The 23,072-nt window shown below is 40.8% G+C and overlaps 1 protein-coding gene across 1 annotated transcript in view; it reads left to right on the top strand.

Annotated features, from left to right (window-relative positions):
* Positions 1-23,072, top strand: part of LOC139913090 (putative E3 ubiquitin-protein ligase HERC1) — a 66,436-nt gene that overhangs the window by 4,094 nt on the left and 39,270 nt on the right. The window contains exons 3-23 of the mRNA XM_071901031.2: positions 560-655; positions 800-982; positions 4,743-4,955; positions 7,457-7,555; positions 7,744-7,840; positions 7,959-8,102; positions 8,406-8,533; positions 9,193-9,337; positions 9,525-9,696; positions 10,057-10,191; positions 10,588-10,753; positions 13,197-13,322; positions 18,397-18,621; positions 18,882-19,034; positions 19,246-19,378; positions 20,253-20,456; positions 20,626-20,859; positions 21,242-21,415; positions 21,773-21,887; positions 22,096-22,213; positions 22,645-22,828. Coding sequence (XP_071757132.2) covers positions 560-655; positions 800-982; positions 4,743-4,955; positions 7,457-7,555; positions 7,744-7,840; positions 7,959-8,102; positions 8,406-8,533; positions 9,193-9,337; positions 9,525-9,696; positions 10,057-10,191; positions 10,588-10,753; positions 13,197-13,322; positions 18,397-18,621; positions 18,882-19,034; positions 19,246-19,378; positions 20,253-20,456; positions 20,626-20,859; positions 21,242-21,415; positions 21,773-21,887; positions 22,096-22,213; positions 22,645-22,828 — 3,244 coding nt within the window. The remainder of the gene's footprint in view (positions 1-559; positions 656-799; positions 983-4,742; positions 4,956-7,456; positions 7,556-7,743; positions 7,841-7,958; positions 8,103-8,405; positions 8,534-9,192; positions 9,338-9,524; positions 9,697-10,056; positions 10,192-10,587; positions 10,754-13,196; positions 13,323-18,396; positions 18,622-18,881; positions 19,035-19,245; positions 19,379-20,252; positions 20,457-20,625; positions 20,860-21,241; positions 21,416-21,772; positions 21,888-22,095; positions 22,214-22,644; positions 22,829-23,072) is intronic.

The raw sequence follows: 23,072 nt of genomic DNA, 5'->3' as shown, positions 1-23,072 counted from the left end.
AAGACTGAGTTAGTCTTCCTGTCCTTTCTAGATATGCAGTACATTGACTCATCCCTTGGCAAGCTAATCAGCTTTGCTGTGTGTCTGTACCAATGATAACACATTCAAATCCTGGCTTATATATTCTTCTAATGTGTAGACCACTCAGGGTAGGCAGGAACATTATTCTACATTGTAAATGAAATTTTGGTGGTGCTCATCTTACTCTGGTCTGCTGGCCAGCTGCCGGAGGATAAATCCCAATTCTGCCGCTCTATTGGCTAATCGGGGTCCTTTGTGTCCAGTTGACTTATCCATCTCTTAATCAGTGGGTAACTTTCCCCACACAAAGGTCTTTTTAATATAAAGTAGTGCTCTAATAGGGATTTTTCAAGTTGACTTTTGAATTTATAAAGTACAAATCTGAAAATTATTGGGACATCCTGGTATTAATTGTCTAACAATGCAAGGAGGCTGGCATTTTAGGTTCGGCTGAAATATGTATGATAAGCCGTTGTCCGGATTTAAGAACTAAACTAAGTTTAGTGACTTAATTCCTTTTTAAAAATTTTTCCCCCAGGGTTTCCGTGGGGACTCGGTCAATACTCAGGTGCTGAAGAAGGATGCAGATGGGCTTTGTAGACTCTCCCAGGCAGCTCTCTGTCTGTTTGAGGAGGTAAGAAAGACTAACTCAAAACTTAATTCACATAAGGTCACATAAGGTATAGTCACTGTCATTTAACATATTTTTTAAGAACTCTTGTACTCTCCACTATATACGTGACTCTAAGGACCTCATCCCCTCTCTCCCCTGTGATAGATCTGTAACCTTGCATCCTACTGCCTGTGCTCCTGCAGTAGTGGTACATCTACGCCTGGAGTAGAGAATGACACAGTCATGGTGTATGTGTGGGGCAGCAACAGCAGCCATCAGCTGGCAGAGGGAACTCTGGAGAAAATCCTGCAGCCAAAACTGACACAGGGCTTCAGTGATGCCCAAATGGTATGGCCTGGACTTGGCTGTTTTCTCTTTTCTTGAGTAGCTAAAAGGATTAAAGGACAATTCCAGAGTTTTTGCTAATTTCCTTGCTTCCGTACTGTTTTACATCACTGTGGATTGTTTTCCAGTGGTTTTATTACGTCATGAGATATTTATTTTCCCTCGTCTTTAGTTGTTTTTCAAAGTAAAACACAAAATATTACGAGGTAGGCCTACTCCCAGAAAGAAGAGGTCACCAATTTTAAGCCGTATTTGTGTCAAATCTAGCTTTATTTTCCATTTAGATTTTAGGGTCTGTAGCCAGCAGAAGTGTCTTGCTTTGGTTTGTCTGTTGGCTTGAATGGGTTGTGACTGACAGAAGGTAAATTAAATAATAAATTAAATAATAAATAAATAATAAATTGATCAGAGGTTGATCAGACAACCTTAAGCCGATAACGATCCATCTGAATTTTCCAGGATTGGACCCGATTCCGATACTAGATTGTATTGGACTTAAGTCTGGGACATAGTTGTACTGTTACATTATGCCGACACTGCTCTCTCCTCCCGGGTGCCCAGGTTGCCTCAATTAGAATCAGAAGATTGCTGAAGATATGGGTCGCATCTCCATTCTACATGAAATGAAAGAGGATTAACAGTTCTTGGACTTCCTTGCGACCAACCTCCCTTGCAACAGTGAGTCTCCCTGCACCCTCGAGCTGACCATCCCAATGGCCTGTTTTACACCCCTTGAAGTAGAAACACAAGCCCTGGATCCAAGCTGATAGAGGGAGGTGCTTGGCCCAGAACTGGCCCACATTTCCACAAAAGGATCTAATGCTCTTGAACAGTTTTCAGGCACTGAAGAGCCTTCCTATGTCCAAGCCACCCTCAACACTTCCACCCTCTACTGGCCTCTCAGGCAAACAGAGGGGCTACTCCTGGCATCCCCCCGCTCCTGTGTCCCTCCATCAGCCTCGAAGACAACCAGTGGATTGGCTGCCTAATTTGCTGAACCCCACTGCCTTATCTTCTCTGCCCAGTAGGACAAGACAGGTTTTGTGGGGGAGGAAAAACCACCTGACGTACACTAAACCATGGTTCTTAGCCTGGTCTGATTCACAACTCTCACTCCCACTCCCAGTGTCATCTTCTCTAGCCACCATTGTCCTGAAGAGCTCTACTGTAAGGGACATTAAAGTGAGGGGTGGGTGTATCTAGTGCTTTCCTGGAGTTTGTGTCTGAGACATGCTGCAACAGGTGCCAACAGCATTTGAACACCATGTTCCAAGGTCATTGTCCACGTTGGTTCTAATGACACTAGAAAGCTTCTCGCTTCTTTGAGCATCATACCATTATAAGTGTCAACCACCCCCTGTGCTTGCTATAACAATATAGACTTCCTAAGGCCCACCTTTCTTGAAAGATTTTTACAGAAATGTTGTCTATTGTCAGTACTATCTCTGACAACATTATAATCACAGTTCACTTCAATCTGCACATAGACAATGGGACTAACTAGAAAAGCATGGAGTTTGTGAAACTTCTTAACTCTATGGACCAACTTTATAGAGAGTTAGCGGGCTGACTCACAAACATGGTCATGCATTCGACCTTAGCACTTGTGGTCTAACTATTGATATATCCACTACAGAAGATTTGTCTGTCTCTGACTACTTTTGTGGTCTTTTTCGTTGCACTGGTGTCCATATTTAATTGAAATACTCAGGTTGTCAAAAGTTCAATTTCATAAACTCTTTCTCCCTGGGAAAGACTACCCTCACACAGACCTCTCCATTTCCATTGAGAACACCACTGTGTTGCCCTCTCTGACTGCCAAGAACCTTGGGGTGATCCTGGACAACCAGCTGTCCTGCTCTGCCTACATTGCCGTGACAACCCGCTCCTGTAAGTTTTCCCTCTTCAACGTCCACAAAATATACCCGTTCCTTACGAGGGAAGCGTCACAACTCCTGGTCCAGGAAAGTTTGTCATCTCCCGCCTAGGCAAGTCTCTTCTGGTCGGGCGAACTGCCTCTGCCATCAGACCTTTACAGCACATCCAGAACACTGCAGCCCGTCTGGTGTTCAACCAACTGAAATTCTCACATGTCACTTCACTGGCTTCCCATCTCTGCTTGCATCAAATTTAAGACACTGGTACTCGCCTACAGTGCAGTACATCAAACTGCCCCTCTGTATCTACAATCACTGGTCAGGTTCCAAACTCCAGCTCATTCGGTCCGCTCCTACACCCTTACAGGTCACCTAGCCCCTCCATTGCTACTTGGACTCAGAAGTCGCTCATCCCAGTCGCAAATCTTCTCATCCCTGGCACCACAATGGTGGAACTAGCTCCTCCCTTCTATCAGAACGGCTGAATTGTTACCTTGTTACCCATATTTCGCCGGAGACTGAAAACACATCTCTTTAGGTTACACCTGGACCCCACTAGAATTAACCTATCATGTAACAATCGTCTTCCCCTTCTACTCTTAAAAAAACAAAAAACAACCAAACAAAAAAAAAACCTTTGATTCTACAAATGATACTTATTCCTATTGATGGTTTAGCTGATTAAGACTGTGATATACACTCTGTTTGGCTACTGTTGACGAAATGTAGTCACTTTGGACAAAAGTGCCTGCTAAATGACATAATGCAATATAATGTAATGCAATGGTTTCAGTCATGAACCCAAGAATCTGCTTTTCATTCTAACCAAAAACTCCACGAGCAGATTTCACTGGTTTGCACATCTTAAACAGAGATGTTGTAATCAATGAGTGAAATTAGTTGTCAGTTATGGTAGGATTAAGTTACATTGTAAAGAGATGTTATTCAAACAGTCCTTTTTAAGTCCTTCTTGTTATTGTGTAGGATTTATAGTCATAGATATAAAAAATGTCCTCGATAGGTGTTTTCAGTATTATCAGATTCTAGTTAGATAAACAAATCAGACAAATTGGCCTTGTCGCTTACAGTATCCCATCCCATTGTAAAACCCTAGGAAATTTTAAAGAAATTTAAAAAATGTAATCAGCACATCAGATCAATCTTGTAACTATAGCCTACCTCCTGTACCTCAAAACAGCATGTGGGGCTATTTGTCACTTGCTAGATCAAGCAAGGTTCAAAAGAGTCTAGAAATTTCCAATTTAGAGTCATAATTCATTAGCCTTTTCAGATTTGTAACGCAATTACACACTGATAAAGATTTGAAAAACCTGAAAAGATCAGTGGGTGAACTTATTAATTACTAATTTATTTGTAGTGGCACTGATCTGCACTGATATGTGCTGTAGACTTACGTAGATAGCAAGTGCAGCCATAAAAAGTCCTCAGATGTATAATGATGTATAAATGATAGCCAGATTTTTTTTTAAGTTTGCAAGAAGAAGTATAGATTGTCAGGTGGTTCTCAGATTGTACAAGTCACACGTCCTGGAGAGTACATCTTGCCAGAAAGAGTATGAGTTACACTCTTTGAGAGAAGGTAGTAAAAATCTTAGGAAAATGGTGAGTAGTTTGGTTTTCAAAGTACTGTATGTATAATTAACAGGATTGTAGCACTTGTAAAAGGTGTGTTCTGAAGGAACAACTTGATGGGGAACCAGATGAGGTTAGCATCTGTGGTGATCAATTGGATTTCCTTTCGGGTGTGTCTTTTGACCAAAGATAACTAAACTTTAAACCTATTATTGATATTATTAGAATAACATTATTTTTACATCACATCACTTCATGTTTCTTACTTGTATCCATTTTCTTCCTCCTTTTAGATCGAGGCAGGCCAGTACTGTACGTTCTCGGTGTCCGCAGATGGCTCAGTGAAAGCATGTGGAAAAGGCAGCTATGGCCGTCTGGGCCTGGGGGACTCCAACAATCAGTCCATGCCCAAAAAACTTGTGTTGGAGCCACATAGGAACATGAGGAAGGTGTCCTCCTCTAAGGGCTCGGATGGACACACTCTAGCCGTCACTGTAGAGGGAGAGGTAAGAACGATTACCATTTGAAACCTTACTATTTATCTTGTCCATCCTGTAGTTGTCACATGAGACAATTAGCGATTTTCAAAGTACGAATTACAACTCTAGAGAGTATGCTATGATCAGTGTGATGGGTAGGACATATGGATTTTTGGGGACAGTACCAATTTCCCATTTCATGTAAAGAAGTGGCATGCACAAAACACATAACTTAACTTAAATTGTTTGCAACAAGTTTTTAGAAAGTAAATGTGTGAAATCTAGGTGTGGAAATTCAGAATTGTGCTTCATGCCTTTTTGTTACTTTGGTAATGGGATCGAAAAATGACTGCAAGAAAGTTTGGTAAATAAATAGGGTAGTTACATTCTGTATTGATTCAGTTGATGCTTTGCTTTTACTGCATACTCTACTGTAGGTGGGGGAAAACACATTTTAATGTACAGCAGTTAAAGTAGCCTAATTATCTTAGCATTCTAAAAATGAAGAGGGATGTGTCATGAATTGACAAATGTTCACCGCTATAAACAATTCATTGTTCATCACTGGAACACTTCAAATAGACTACTTTTAGAGCAAACTTATGAATTGGACATAAAGGGGCCAGGGGTAAAATAGCCGTTGACATCTAATGCACTATTGACTAGTGTATGTATAAACAAAAGCTTAGACTAGTCTGCAAATGATAATGAACTGACAAACCTGTGTAGTCCAGTGTTTCCTCTGTAATTTTATGCAGCTGTGGTGCTTGGTGGGATAATTCTAGTTTTGTCCCACATGTTTCAAGTTGAAGTTGTAGTGCTAAAAATGTTTTTTAATCATAATAAATGTATTACTTCTAAGACATTTGGACTCCACTTATTTTAGTTTTAGATGATAGTAAGACTAAATTACAATGCTATTTTTAATTTCACATTTTCTCTTGCAGTGGTGGTAATTTGCTTGCTGTGGTGGCGCACCACTACTAAATGAATACAAAGGAAGCACTGTAGTCAGTTGAGCAATTCTATTATTAGGCTTGTTTCAGCAGAAAAAATGTGTCCATGGCACTCTTTCCATACAAAAAGTAAAAAGCCTTTATTATTTATTGGCTAATGCATAGCATACACATGTTTAAAAAGCACGTTGTGGCACATACATAGCCTTCCTCGGGGTGCACCCTGAGGAAGGCTATGTATATGCCGCAACACGCTGGTGCTTCAATGAGCACCTCTCCATACTACACTGAAGCCAAAGCAGCGTTCCTCTTTATTATTAGGCTGTTGGCAATGAGGGAAAAAAGGAAACTCCTTATAATGGCTTACTTTATGGTACACTTGGTAGACAGACAAAATAATTTTGCCCTATGCCTACAAAATAAGTGGCTTTAGTCTGCATTAAACAACTGATGGTGTAATCTCTTTTATATTCTTGCTTGCTCTACATTAATTGGGAACGCCTTAAAAAAAAAGCTAAGGGATCATTATTAACCTATTAGTTTTTTTAAATTTGCACAAAAAGTTCAACTGATGGTAAAATCATGACATAGTAATCAACCCACTTGAAATTCTGTAGGTTGATCAGAAACATAATTGTAAAGGTATCTACCAAGCCACATGTTGATATATTGAGATTTAAAGAAAATGCAGCCATTTGAACTTATGTTGTGTTGTGATAATAACAAAGACTATAATACAATGCTTTGCAGGGCAATCAGCATTTTTTGTCACGCTGTGGTAGCATGTTCATTGCTGCACTTGACACTTACATTAAATAACTATGTACACATTTATTGGATTATTAATTAACACACATATATATATTGTATATATATGTATATGTGTATACATATATACATATATATATACTGTATAGTCAAGTCAAGTCAATTTTATTTGTATAGCACATTTCATACACAAGTAAGTTCAATGTGCTTCACATAAAAAGGCAAAATAGTAACAATAAACAGATAAGGAGATAGAATACACACATATATCAAATAACCTTTCAGCCACACATACAACACAACATACAATACAACACATACATAAAATACAGCTTTTTATAACCCCTGTCCTATTCATACAACAGCACTCACACACGGACTACAGCAGACGCACACAAAGGCATACACACACTAACTACCAAAAGCCTGAGAAAAAAGCAATGTTTTAAGACTACTTTTAAAAGAGGATACAGTTGTAGCAGATCTCAGGTCATCAGGTAGTTTGTTCCAGAGAACAGCACCATAGTGACTAAATGCACCTTCACCTGATTTAGATTTAACTCTAGGTACATTTAGGAGACACATGCCTGATGATCTGAGGGATCTGATTGGTTTATAGCCAGTGAGCAGGTCGGAAATGTATTTAGGAGCTATACCATTTAGGGCCTTGTAAACAAGCAGTAATACTGTACCGGGAGCCAGTGAAGTGTTCTCAGTACAGGAGTAATGTGTTCTATTTTCCTAGTATATACTGTATATGTATGTTATTTGATTATAATTCAATTTTTTTTATGTTCCTTTCAGGTTTTCAGCTGGGGGGATGGAGAATATGGGAAGCTGGGCCATGGGAACAGTGCTACTCAAAAATACCCCAAAATCATACAAGGGCCGCTGCTAGGCAAAGTAAGTATGCAGGGGAAAGCATGGGGATATCATCTTGTTAGGGACTGGCATGTGATTTATTCATATGTAATCTTTTGATGTAAAGCCATTAAGTTACTTGACATAATTTTGCAATAGTTTCTAGCTGTTCTTGTAACTCCTTAAGTTACTTTTTCTGACCTTTCCCTGTATGATTCTATCTCTGTTAGGTTGTTGTCTGTGTGTCTGCTGGCTACAGACACAGTGCTGCTGTGACCAATGACGGAGAGCTCTACACCTGGGGAGAAGGGGACTTTGGCAGGCTTGGTATATGCCTTATTTCTGAAGTTTCTTGTGCTTATTTGTTTCAACTGTGTCAAACTGAAAACTCCCATCTAGCATGTTTAGCAGCAACCTTAGGACTCCTGTGTTTCTCTCTGTCCAGGCCACAGCGACAGCCACAGTCGGAACGTGCCTACACTGGTGAAGGATATCAGCGGTGTAGGCCAGGTGGCCTGTGGCAGTTCCCACACCATTGCTGTGGCACAGGATGGACGCATTGTGTGGTCCTTTGGAGGAGGGGACAACGGTATGTTTAAGGATGGCACTCAGTTTGATTCAAGCTCAGTATGCAGCACCTGTCTGGTGGCCATTGTTTTGAACTAGTGGAAATGGCACTTTGGCTGAGCAGAAGCATTTTTACTTTGTATACAAAATATATAAAAATGTTATGTTCACAGAAAAACAGACATTTACTGTCCGTTCCATGAAAACACTCGTAAAACTGGAATTCAGATTTCGTAGCAGACGAAGGACAACACCCAAAGCAGTATCCCTTTTGGTCTACGTTTTGACTTATGCTGGTATTTCAATGTGTGATGCGGCATTGCAGGGAAACTAGGCCATGGAGACACCAACCGTGTGTACAGGCCCAAGGTCATTGAGGCCCTGCATGGATTCATCATCAGGAAAGTGTGTGCTGGCAGCCAGTCATCTCTGGCCCTCACCTCTGCAGGACAGGTGAGATGTTGTCCAGGTATGCTGCGATGTGGAGTTTTGGGACAGATACTGATTTCCAAACTCAGAATTGGCCCATACCAATGTATACTACATGGATTCACAAAATTTCTTAACTTGCTGGCAACAAGTTCTAGAATTTAGTGAGTGAAGAGTAGGTGATGAAACTCAAAATTTTGTTTTTCAGGTGCTGCGTCTTAGGCAAGCTCATTAGATGAGGGAATAACACAAATTGATGTAGCATAATCCATGAATAATCCATTCAGTTTTTAGATCATATAGGTTGTAACATAAACAAAGACACCACAGCGATTCTCAGCATCCTGCGTACTATGCCTAGGGCAGATAGGCTAACCGTGAGTGTGTGAATGAATGAATATGTGAGTGTGTTACTTTCTGGATCCATGAGGTGCATTGCATCTAAAAATAAAAACCTGCCCATTACAATAGCCTATGCTATGTTAGGTGCAAAATATGTTATCTTAATTTTACCATGCAGAATTCAATGGGATCTATTTGATAGGTGGCACAGTTTGCCACAGTTTGCCACCTACATATTACACATTCACAATTACACAACACCCACACACACAAAACCTTGTGAGACTAGACTGTAACAGCAGTACTTGCGTTTTAAAGCCATCCTTTGGTTCTATCCTTAGGTGTTTGCATGGGGCTGTGGCTCGTGTCTAGGATGTGGCTCCTCTGAGACCACTTCTCTGAGGCCCAGGTTCATAGAGGACTTGAGTGTCACTAAGATCATTGACATCTCGTGTGGAGACAGCCACTGTCTGGCTCTGTCCCATGGTAAGAGAACATTAACAGCCTCTTTTCTCCCGACTTGACCAAATACGTGAATTCCAAAGTTTTTCTTTTTTTTTTTTTTTTTATTGGACAGAAGAATTAGAATTTCCAGAGGTTTGCAGATGACATTTAAAAATTGTGTTCTTAGATGTGTTCTTTTCTCCTCTGCACACTGCCTTCCTTTCATCAGAGAATGAAGTGTATGCCTGGGGGAACAACACCATGGGCCAGTGTGGGCAGGGCCACACTTCTACACCTGTCACCAAACCCAAGAAGGTGATTGGTCTAGAGGGGGTGTCAATCCAGCAAATCACCGCTGGCACTTCCCACAGCCTGGCTTGGACTGCAGTTCCAACAGACAGGTAAAGCCTCAACAATGCTGAAACAAATGAAAGTGTGTATCTTTTTTAAGCCACTTATTTAGTAGGAATAATTATCTAGGCAAAACTGAACAGCCTACTCGATGACCAAGTGTTTTCTAATGTGGGCCTGTTTCTTTGTATTGGTACTGTTAGCTTAGTAGTGTGGGAGGCATAGTTGTACACAAGCAGAGCTGTGTTTTCCTCTGGCTGTGTCTTCTTTTGACTTCATCTTTGAAGCTCACACATTAGACATCATGGATATATTCACATCATTCACAAAATATATCATCTGTGATCTGACATAACATCAGAGTGGCATTTCTATATTGCATTTTTGAGTGATTAAGCCTTTTCTGCCAGGCAACTGGTGGCATGGCATAGACCCTTTTGTGTGGACTTGGAAGAGAGCACCTTCACCTACCTACGCAACTTCCTGGAACGCTACTGCGATGGCATAGGGAATGACATGCCTCCTGCCCCATTCTTATCTAAAAGGTACAGTTACCATACAATTATACCTGTGCAGCACTCCATCCCTAATGATAACATACCCAGAGTTAACATGAGGTTGTATTTGTAACCGTGTTTATCCAGTTTAAAATCACACACAAAAAAGCTTTTATTACTTCCTTAAAAGTAAATCTTTGAAACATGTTGAGCTCATATTTGACCAAACCCAATATGTACTTTAGAAGAGGACTGATCCCTTTTTATGAGTTGAATTCATGTGTTTTCATTCCAAGGTCTTTGCTTGCACCACACTGCTGCCAGGCAGAGCAATGAGAGGTCATATGGCCTCTCATTGCTCTCCCTCTCATGACATTCTCACATGCTCTCTTTCCCTCCCCTACCCTTATCCCACACTCTTAATTTTCTCTGTCCATTCCTTAGGGAGCACCATCAGTTTCTTCTGCTGTGTATGAAGCTGCTGTCCATCCACTTGTCCTTGGCCCATGCTGGTGGCACTGGTGCCACAGTCTTGGGGGGTCAGAGTAGGCCCCTCAGAAACCTGCTCTTTAGGCTCATAGACTCCAATGTACCAGACTCCATACAACAGGTAAACCAAACAATCAATGTAACGGTTTATCCTTTATTAAATTATTTTCATGAATATCTTTGAGCTGACATAATTCATACAGGGCCCGATTCAGGCTGCACAAAGTTATGCAGATCTTATGTGGATTGACATATTTTGAGCAGTTGGTAAATTTGATGTGCATACTGAGGATTTTTAACATGCCTTCGCTTGTGCATGGGTTTATCCAAAACCTTGGCTTCTTTTTCCATCCCATCGGTATGATGGAATATCAGGCTGAATTTTTTAGCTGAGGTATTGCCTTTAAATACCATGTGCCTTTTCATTCAGTTTTGTTCAAGACGACTATGCATGAAGATTGAATTGGAAATTGGTCATTGGGACATAAACTGTGTAAAAACATAACTAAATATTCTTTATAAAATCTTAGGTTATTCTATTTTTGAGTTGTTTTTTTCTGAAATAAGTTTTATATCAAAAGACAACTGGTTTCTACTCAACTTGCCACCCTCCAAATGCATTGATCATTGCATTTAAACTTGCATGACATATAGAATGACCAATAGAATCTTGTGTTTTCCTCCCAAATTTATTCATGTGTCCTCATTAGTGCCCTAATTGTCATGAGTACAATTCATGGAATTGAGGTCCTTATTACATTTGCAAGGCCCACAGCATGACTCAATCTGTCTTTGATCGTGTATTTTTGCGCCTCACCGTCTGGCCAATATTTGTATGTTCTTTGATGGCCATTAAGAACTGCACCACGCAGTGGGAAACAGAGGCCTAACAAATTCCCACAACATCACCTGACACCACAGGATGCAAAACCTGTTGCTAGGATGGAAAGGGTCACATTACATGGAGTAACATGGGAGGGATGTCGGCTGTACAGCTCTGCAAAGCACATTTAAATGATTCCTTGACACCCATGTATGCTGTTTTCTTTTGATGATCCCTTGGAAAGTCGAGCACATAAATGTTAGGACACTTCTCCGTAGCCTAGTTATGGAGAGGCGTCAGTTTGCTTTAATTATTATTCAGAGACCAAACAACAGTATTACACAATCTAATTAATTCCCTTCAATCTTTTGCAACTAAAATTCATATCCTATTTGATGTCTTGGCTGTTTATTAGTATGCAGATTTCTTATTTACATCATGAAATCAATAAGAAGGCTAGACATACTGCAGGGTTTTGAGTACGCAAGGAAAAAGGTATAGAAATATATTTCAGGTGGACACCCCTGACAAATTCATCACCTCAAGTGTGCATCTCGTGGGAGACTGCATACACCTGCATGGAACTCCAGGGTTGGAATTGACGTAGTGGGCTGAGGGTGTAAAAATCAACCTAGAGTATTATTCCGGTTATTTTTTAACCTGGGCCTAATTTTCTCAGTTTCTGCCATCATGATGATTGATTGTGTTAAAAGTTTTGCTTCAGTTCGCTGGTAGCGCTGCTCTCCAATACAACTCAAGGGTGGAAGAAAGCTCCAACTGTTGAATCCAAAAAGCGATTAAAACACATCTGTTCAGCACAATAACACTCAGACTGCAATTCTATGGTTTTAAATAGCTGTGATTGAACAATTATCACAACGTTTCAGTTATAATAATCAATTTGATACTTTTTTAGTGTTGCTTACACACTTCTTTGTTTACTTTACCGGCTGCCTGGAAGTATGAGCTTTCCTTGTTTCAGCTTGAAAGCGTTCTTTACGTGCTTTATTCGTTGGAACGCCTACATCCAAAATTATTTGTATTCTTGAATTTAAATACAACCATAAACAAACTACAGCAGATATTTCTCATTTTTCCTCAGCATGATTGACTTTTATTTTGCAACATCGGTGGATGTGTTGCTATTTTTACTGCTGTCACACTTGATGCCAGGTGGGAGATAACGGACCCCACAAAAGAGGCCACATAGCCATATCCTAATTGTACTTACCACTAGCATGTTGATGTGAACGGGTTTTCCCAGTTGGCAGTTTGTATTTACAGAACATCAGATATGACTTGATTCCCAGCATTAGGGTACTTGTGAGGTCTACGTGCAAACTAGCTCATGCTAGTTAAAATAATATATAATATTGTAATATATGCAAGTTTCAGCCAATGGACAATTGGAAAATCTGCATTGCAGTGTGAGTGTTATTGTGTTGAAAAGATGTGTTTTAATAACTTTTTGCATTCAACTGTGAGCTTGCTTTGGCCCTTGAGTGTGTATTGGACAGCAGCTCTACAGTGAAGTGATGAAATTTTGAACATAATCAATCGTCATGATGGCAAAAATTAGGAAAATATGGCACAGGTTGAAAATAACTGGAATTATCCTATAAGTACTACTGCAAGGCGTTTAAGTCAATGCCTGTGGGCCCACAGAGCCCATATATGTTTTTTTTAATTTATTTTTAAATTTTTTTAAATTGCTTAACCCACGATTTCTATGTGTCCTCAGGCAGTGATGAACACTCTGTCCATTGGGGCGTCCCTGCTGCTGCCTCCTCTGAGGGAGAGAACAGAGCTGCTCCACTCCCTCCTACCTCAGGGCCCAGAGAGCTGGGAGAACCTCTCCAAAGGACAGGTATACAGTGTACTTGTGCACATGATATGGTAGTTTGCCTGCCTGAAATGCAGTTGATTGGTCATTCATTTAAAATCTAGCTACACAAAAATATACCTTGCAGTTATGTAATTACTCTGGCAGACAGGCACCTAAACAGAGGTGACTTTTGTTGTGTTCCTGGTAGGGTTGGGAGATAGCGAAAGTTAGGCATGGTGAATTGAATTGAAATGCAGCTTTTAAATTTTTGCATTTTTACATTTTAATTTATAGTTTAAGTCCTCACAGTCAAGAAAAAACAACTGAACATGTAGCACATTTCAATTTGAACATACTTTTTGTACATGTGCGCTTCCCGATTTCAATGTCTGTGTTTACCTACAGGCAATGTGTTAGTCAAGGTGGTAGTGGCTAACCAACCTAAATACCTAAATTTAGAACGGGTACAATGAATGTTTCCTATCTGCCATTTCTGTTTAATATGCAAGAGTTAATAAACATTAAATTAGTTTGATAGGCTAACAAAGTCAAGGTTTGCGGTGGAGCAATGAAAGAAATAATTTTAGGTTGCTAACAGATTTACTTGCTAATGGAGCTAAATACCAACATTTTAGACACGCTATGCTGATATTATATCTTTAATCTTGGCTTAAGTTGTAACAGTTAACTAATGTTCCTCATTGGTCACAATGCCACTTTTTGCCACAGATGTCGTGGTTAGACCTTGTGTTCAACATGACTTTGGTCTCAATGAAAGTAAACCCATATATAATGGTGCTTGGGATTTTTTTTTAGGGTTTTAAAGTCAAGACAGGCTGGATTTTGTCAAGGCAGCTATCTCGAGCGCTATGGGAAACCCTGAATGTCTTGCACTAGGACACATTTTAAAGGGGTAGAACACACTAAAACATGTTTTTTTGGTTGTAAACCGGTATGTATGACTGTCCTGAGATGAAAAAACAATATTCCTGATCAAAATCTCAACATATAAGGGCAAATGTGGTTTTATTGATTTTTCAAGGCATTAAATGACAGTTCCAGCATGATTTGAGTTTTTTGCAATTTTTTTACGTTTTCCATCCCTTAAATATTAATTCTGACTGTTTTACATCCATGCGCAACAATTAAAGATATTTTTAAATCAGTTTTGCCATACCTCTCGGGCGCATTCACTCCCATTCAATTCCAAACGTCACAGAAAACAACTCCCGAGACTTTGGTCGGTAAAGGTAATCCATCACTGTGAATGAGAAGCCAACAATTGTGTTTTGCATCAGAACACTTATATCAGTCAGTAACATTTGGGAACACTGCGAGAACCGAGATGAGACAGAAGGGGGTCGCTTACTTCTGTCTGCTTGAAGGGAAGAGTTCATATTGAGATTGGGTGCTCTGCAGGGTGACAGGGCGTGCTTGACTACACCACCAAGCTGCAGTCTTTCCCGACTGAATGACTCAAAGGGCTCGCCGGTGGCTCAACATGTTAGGCCGGCCTCTGGACACCAGTACTGCCAGCATGCATGTTTGTAACCTGCATTTCTCTACGCTAACTATGTGGAAGTTGAGATGGGATTTGTTGCACATCGCCAACTTCAAGTAAATGATGATGCAGTTCCAAACCCTACTGAACATGTACTAACTCTGGACCCGGTGAGTTCACTAAAACTTTCAAACTATCTACGTTAGTTAACGTACGTGTTGGCTAGCTTTAGATTGGCTTGCTAGTTGGTTAGCTGTAGCTACATATTTTCTGCCAAGGCCTCACAGTAATAGTTGTGTGCCTAAGGTACCTGCAATTGGTTAACTTGGTAAAGATGACAACAGTGTCCCTTTTCACTATGGACTTCTCTAGGTAACGCTGTACCACCAATGGTGTCAGGTGTTTTGACTCAGGTGTTGAGCCTAGTGTATCCAAGTTCATAATCTTGTAACCCGTATAGAGTATAAATCCAATGTTACTTTGCTTTAGATGTTGAGCTTTTTATTGCCGTGAATCACATTATGTACTGAATGATGCTGTACACATTGGCATCATAATTACAGAGCATGACTATTTCTAGCCCCAAAATCTGTAGGAGATTGTCTGCCAGACCGACGAGAATGAGCCTGTCAAAAGAGAGCTTGGATTCTAAATCTCTCCAGTTGGCCTGCAGCAGCATTCCTCTTTGTAGACTCACATCAAGCCCCCAAGAAGAAGTATGGGTGAGTAAGTACCTCAGTTTATTACAACTTAAGTGACTTTAGTCATGTTTAATTACCACGCACACACACACACACACACACACACACACACACACACACACACACACACATACACACACACACACGCTGTACCATTAGATGTAGATATTTTACAGACAATGTGTTGGATTTTGTAGGTCCATTAGATTATTGGGAAAGTAGGTAGATCAAGGAAAGGCTACACTTCAGGACCATGGATAGTGCTCTGTCACGTACGGACAGTGCCTGGAAACGTAGCCTAAACAGACGGTCACAGAATCAAATCAACAAGTTAACAAAGCAACTAACTATAGTTGATATATTTAGGCTACATAACTATAGCTTAAGCCTACAGTATGTGCTACTCATGCGTCAGTAACAGAGGAACACATCAGACCAAAAAAGCACATATTGTAGGCCTATACTGTTTATGCAGCGGCTTTGCCCACATCATATAAAAAACATAATAAGACAGGCGCTCGGTGGCGATCCAACATCCAAGGCTCCTAGATCCCCCTACTCTCCTTCATGATGAGGCCCAGCTTATGTAAGACTGTCTTGGATAAGTACAGTGAGGCATTGGCCTCTCTTGTGCTGAAGGTTCATTTGGGTCTGTTTATCAGTGCTGTGGGGACCACAGTCCCGCCCCGAGCATCCACATCATAGCTTTGTAACAAGTGAGCCTAGCTCTTGTGTAGCAGTGTAGCTTCCCTGAAATTTTGGTAATCTATGTAAAGCTGTGGATAGCTCAAATGTTCCATCATATTTTAGATGATTGTCCCTATGATTACGACAGTCCTGATTGGTAAAGTGGCCAGTATAAAGTTCTTTTTCAGTTGAATTGATGAAAAAGATTCTGATTTACATAATCTGTTTATCTTTTGTTCTTAGATCGTCAAGCTATCCTAGTCACCTCTTGGAGATGCGGCCAGGATTTGAATTCCGCTGAGGCCTGGAATGGCCCGGCCCCCTTAATTCTGGCCAGGACATCCCTAGATCTATGAACATACAAAGTTCATTGGGTCCATTTACTATTTCTATCAGCCACCAACACCTATCTGACACATATCTGTCATAATAAATTTAAGTGTTTGGTGCACAGTGGTTGGATTTTGCGTAATGGTTGGATAATTTGCTCTGATGATTCATTACTTATGTAATGAACATATCTAATAATCTTCATTATTTGTATAGGCCTATCAGTGTTATGTTTATGTAACAGAATATTATCAGTGATAATTAGTGATACTCTAATAATTTAGGATGTATTGTAATATTGTACATATTGTTGTCCCACAATACTTGTAAGAAGCATTTATCCCATATACTCTCTTGATTTACACTAGACATCAGCAGCATGATTTATTCCGCCACGTCATGGTGTGTGACGGAAGGTTTTGTATTATGTAGTAATGGTCATGTTGGCTGTTGCAAAACTGTATGATACTTTACATTGAAAATATGCCTATTGTATATATTTGTTGTCTATCACTAGGTTGTTGCTACTCTGTGAATCCTTTCCATCATCCTCGTACCATCTATGCATCTGATCTGAATAAATTTAGCAATAAAGACATGCTATTTTGTGGAAGCTTGTTGTCATTTGTTGAAGTGAGTAGTTTGGTCCAAGCACTTAGTGCTGGAACCCTATTATACTTTTTGTACTTTGTATGTGTACTTTGTACTGTGTGTGTATTGTACGTTAGGATTATTCTTCTTTTTCTTTTTCTCTGCTAAAAGTATATAGAGCTCATAAACTGTAAGACCCACTGCAGTCAACCTTGGCAGATAGGTTTGAAAGATTTTCTCACAGATTCCTTGGATCAAGCCAAATCAAGTGGGCATAGTGTAGTCCTTGTCACGCATCCAACAGGCACGACTCAACACCAAATACTTGAATATGACTAATTGATCAAAAGGTGATGCTTTAATCGCCTTCCAAACTCACGCAAGAGTCAGGCACCCCTACTCAAATTTCCCTGAACATTGATTTACAGCTGAAAAAAGTGAGTATAGGGTTTCATCCCCCATAAAGTAATGAATAATATTATTAAAAGTCTAAAGATGATGCTTGTAAAGCCATGATGAAGTTGATTTATGGAAAACCTTTGTTCTTCTTTCTTTTTCACCATTTCTTGCCAAGTTGATCCAATCTCCACAAAATGTTGCACACAGCATATGTGGACGTGCTATTTTATTGCTATTACACAGAATATTTATAGTCCTAATCATTTCACTGTGAAACTGAAATCTGACCATGAAGACGTGCAAACAGAAAGTGAGGCATACTTCTTGAACGCTTGATGTTATAGTCAGGGACCTGCTGGTTTTCTACTCTACCTGGTAGTTAATTACATTCACCAAGTAAAATAGAAAACAGCAGGGGGCTCCTGATGACCAGGATTGAGAACCACTGCGCTAGAGTAACCAAATTTCATATACATGTTTTGGATGGGCCCAAAAGTGCATCAGTCCACATTTGTTCATGCTCTGTAGCACCACTATCAGGACAACCTAGCTATAGCACCTTTTTATTTCTCCTACAAAGTTGCCTCAATTCTCCAATAATTACACATTTACATTACACATTTTACACACATATTTCAACTGCCTACATCATCTTTGTATCACAGAATTTTGTTACTTGTAACTGTTTGGTTGTGACACACAAAAAAGTTGACATTGAGGACATGCAAACACAGGGATGCATAATTCCTTAACACCTAAATGAGAAACCAAGTGTTTGTGAAGGACTTAAAAGTGTGTCAGATTGATGTATTCGTCCAATTGCCCAACCCTAGTACCTAGCTAGAATGTAGCAGTTATCCATAGCCTGTTGTCAATATACCCATCTTGTCCTCTTTCTCTTATAAAGCGTCTGCAGTTGGACATGGTCCTGAATAGCCTCCAGGAGCAGAGCCATGTAGCCTCTCTGCTAGGCTACAGCTCTTTTGGGGAGCCTACGGCCCTGGGAGTCCACCTGGCCCCCGCTATGTCAGTCCGGCCACCCTCTTCAACCAGTCCTGCCGAGGCCTATGACCATCTCCACTTGGCAGAGGTGCTGCTCAGAACCCTTCTCCTCAGCATAGGATTCTACACGGTATGGAATAAAGAGGACCCTGTGTGTGTGTGTGTGTGTGGGGTGTGTGTGGGTGGAGGCTATGATACACAGTTTAACTTTGGGGAGAATGTAATGCATTCATTGCCCTTTGACTCATTTTCTTTCCTGATTATAGGGCATGCTGGATGAAATTTCCTGTAGATTTTCCACAGTTTTGATCTACATCCTTACCATTCAATGAATGTGATGTCCGCTCTCATACAGACCCATTCTGTTTATGTGTGTTTGTGCTGATGCAGGAACGGGCATTTGGGGAGTTGGAGAAAAATAGCGACAAGCAGCTGTCCAGTGAGAGCCAGAGACAGACAGATCCTCCCTCTCACTTCCACCAGCTGCTGTCTGCGCTTCACAAACACCTGCTTGCCCACTGCTACGTCTGTTCCAGCCCTGAGGTACACCACAGAGTTCACTACACAAAATAAACAGTTTACGGTACAAAAGTGCAAGCAATTTTACAGACACCACATGTTCCTTTCAGTTTGTGAAATGGTATGCCGAGTTTGCCAACACCTCATGTTATGTCCTGATACCTCCTATTTTAACCAAAGCTCTGTTGTCATATAGTTATATTTATTCTCACACTATTCTTGCACTGTTCTTTAGGATGACAGCAGTGTAACATTGCTTCACAAGCATCTGTACCTGCTGCTGCCCTGTGCTGCCGAGACATTCAGGAGGTCAACCATACTGCTGGAGGAGAGCTCCCTGGACAAGCACATTATCAACAAGCTAAACAGTAAGAATAATGTGCCAACTGTGTCTCATTATAACCTAGTTCTTTTATTGTGTATTTTTTGTCAATCTTTATTTACATTTTAGCCTTCTGAGCTGGCATATAGGTATGCACACAGTTCCTTTGTGCTATGTACACACCTTCAGGCCAAAGTTTGGTCATTATGCCCCCCCTTTATTTGTGCAGAAACATGTCTTGTATTGAGATAGTATCTATGTAAGTTATTTGCATTTACTTTACACCTGGCATTAAAATGTCTATTCACACAGATCTGGACCGCTCTTTCCCTCACAAACACATATGTAAATCGCTTGCCTGATTTGTTTTTTTCTCACAGTAAATCCAAAGTTATTAATGTTGTTTGTCCGGTAACAATACACTTTTTTCCTTGTTTTCTTTTTTTTAATCGCCAATGGAAGGACAAATATAGACATACACACAGCTAAGTTCTATGCAGATAAAATCCAGATGGCCAAGATGCGTAGTAATGTCCGGTGTGACGGCGGTCTTTGAGTGCTTCTCTCTTCTACACACACACGCGCAGGCACACACACACTCTCTCTCTCTCTCTCTCTCTCTCTCTCTCTCTCTCTCTCTCTCTCTCTCTCTCTCTCACTCACTCACTCACTCACTCACTCACTCACTCACTCACACACACACACACACACACACACACACATCACCACCAGGCGTGTGATTTAGCAAAGAAAACAAGATAATGGCTTATATGATAAATCTTTCTGCCTCAAAATCCGTGACTAAATCTTCTATTTTTGTTCCCTTTATGTTGCCTTTCTCTCTGTATTCCTCCATTCTTTTGCTCGGTCACTCTCACCCTCTCTCTCTCCTCTCCTCTGCTCCCCTCTCCTTTCCCCAGTGGTGTTGTACAGCTCGGTGGCTGGCAGCCTGCTGTGCCAGGTGATGTACTCCTTGCTGCTGCTGCCCCTGGGCATGGTACGACCCCTTCTCAGCCACCTGCTGGCCCTGCTGGAGCACCTTAATGACTTTAACAGCTTGCTGCCAGACACAAGCCTGCTGGAGGAGGAAGAACTGGAGTTGGAGACCCAGGAAATCTGCTCAGGTCAGTGGAACTCTAATTTACTCACTGTTCTGACATGACAGGGTCCTTTATGTTTATCGTTGATTATTATTGTTTACAATAGTATCACAAGTCTATAGTCTTGAGCGGAGGAGGCCACATTTTGCACTTTAGATTCTTCTCATGCTGAGAGGGGATCTTATCTTTACAGATAAAAGTGAAGAAACAAACACATTCCTTGGACAGCAGCAGCAGGAAGAGGAGGAGGAGGAGAGCAAGTGGGTTTGGCTTCTGGACCTGGAGCGGTCTGTGGCACTGGCAATCGGTCGTTGCCTTGGTGGCATGCTGCAGGGCCCACCGCCCTCACTCCAGGAGAGGTCATCAGAGTTCTGGCTGTCGAACATCCTCCTCAGGAACGGCCTTGAGATGGACTTTGAACAGCTGGGTAAGACAACCTGCTCGTCTTGGGGCTTTCACACAAATTCTTCACAATCGGCCCTAACCTGCACCTCACTATGACAAATGCATACTATCTTCACTTTCATCCCTGGGTTTATGTTATAGCAATGAGTCGAATGTTGAAAAAATGGAAACTTGACACCACACTTGATTGTTTCAAGTACCTAACATTAGCTACTAATGCTAAATAAGCTAGCAGTTTCATAGATACATCACTTGCATTGAAATTAGATAATTGGGTTGTTCAATTTTCATCATTCCAAAATGTATAGACTTTTTAACTCTAAATGTAGTCTCTAGTCCCCAAATGTTCAGGAATCATTCATAAGTTTATATTCCTATGTTCTATGTGTTGCTTTGTCCTGTAGACTCTGGCATAGCATGGCTGACAGAGGTGGTACTGCTGGGCAGTAGTGATGCCAGGCTGGCAGAGCTGAGTCTGAGTGAGGAAACCAATACTTTGCTGGAACTGGCCCTGGGCTCTTCCAGAGAACCTGCAAGTGGCCTGTGGCGGAAGATGAAGGACTATGCTTCCAGCAGAGGTACTTTGCATTTGTCTGTGTTTATGCGTGCATGCATACCTGTGTTTGAAAGTCTATCATGTTAGTATCCAGGTGATAATAGATTCACAGGCTATTTTTAAAAGGTTTTTTCAAGATGATGTGGTATTAATAATGATTAATAATTAATGGTATCATAAATTGCATGTACAGCTGCTGTCAGTCTATTGAGGTTTTGCAGGAACTTTTGAATATTATGCATCAATATAGATGCACTTACTGTGAAGCTTACTTTAAGAAAGAATTTGTAAATTCATGTTTCATTCCGGTAGTTATTCTGTGTTTTGCCCTTCTGTGACTTTGTTCATAATTAAGCTGTGTTGTTTTCTGTGAGAGCAGACTGGGAGAGTGGAGGCCCTTCAGGTGACTCTGTGCTGGAGACGGTTTGCCGCTGCAGTCTGGCTGCTCTTCTCAAACACACCGGGCTACAGGATGAGGCCTGTTGGCAGGACAAGTCAGTAGCGCAAACAAAATATTTACTGACATGTCTGCTCTTATTCATTGACTTGGAAAGTTTAGTCTGTTTAATTGGTCATATTTTTGAAAGGGTGGAATGTGATTAAAACAGTATTGCATTAGATCCGTCCTGCAATATTGAGTCTGTGGCATTAAGGGAATAACTGTACATTACTAAGTTATTTATCCTCTCTACCTTGAGACAGATATGAGCCCTGTGAGATGCTGTTGGAGATCTATGAAATGGTCTATAAAATCAGAAGCACTCTACTGGCCCACAAAGACTCTCCAGGGACCTCACAGGCTCTGGCTGCCACCAAACAGGTACTGTTGTTAGAATTATTCCACTCATTTTTATAATAAACTATATTTAAATGGGCTATATTTGTCAGAGGTGAACAAATTATAAACAATGAAATGTATGATTTAATTTGTCAAACAGTGGGGGAATAGTGGCAAAATGACAAACTCAACACAGCATTGCACAGCATTAACACAGCATTAATTAAGCGCCACTGGTTTCAAAGATTTGAAAGCATTATTTTGCGCAGTTCATAGTATACCATATCCTTACCTATGTAAGCGGCAAATACAAGTTAGTAATTCCTTACAATCCTTGTAATGGTTAAATTGCATTCCGTTGTGTGTGTTGCTTTATTACATCAAAAACAACCTAGACATCATTTAAATAAAGAAAAAAAATCAGGTGCCGTCGATGTATTTATAGCCTGTGTCTCTCCTCTTGTGCACTTCAGAGCTCTCAGGCTTCCCAAAGCCCTGATGAAGACAGGCAGGAGGCAGGCAGCCCAGCGGAGCAGGCGGGAAAGGAGCCTGAGCAGCAGGCAGGAGGTCAGGTCCCTTCGGCCGCCACAGCAAAACACAACCAGGAAGAGGTGGCAGAGGAGGACACATTTGGCAACAGTCGTATGTACCTGTCAGGTTAGCATGTAATGTCTCTTTCTCTGTTCTCTCCCTCGTTCCTGTTCCAGCTGCATGAATTATGTTATTTTTGTATCATTGTGGACAATGATTGGCAGACTGAACAACAAGACTGATCCAAACAGCATGATGAACACACGCACACACACACACACACACACACACACACACACACACACACACACACACACACACACACACGCACACACACACCATCTTTAACACAGACATCTCAGATTCCCTA

The sequence above is a fragment of the Centroberyx gerrardi genome, chromosome 2 (assembly GCF_048128805.1).
Source record: "Centroberyx gerrardi isolate f3 chromosome 2, fCenGer3.hap1.cur.20231027, whole genome shotgun sequence".
Taxonomy (NCBI): Eukaryota; Metazoa; Chordata; class Actinopteri; order Beryciformes; family Berycidae; genus Centroberyx; species Centroberyx gerrardi.
Note: the sequence above shows the minus strand (reverse complement) of the source record. Positions and strands in the feature narration are given on the sequence as shown.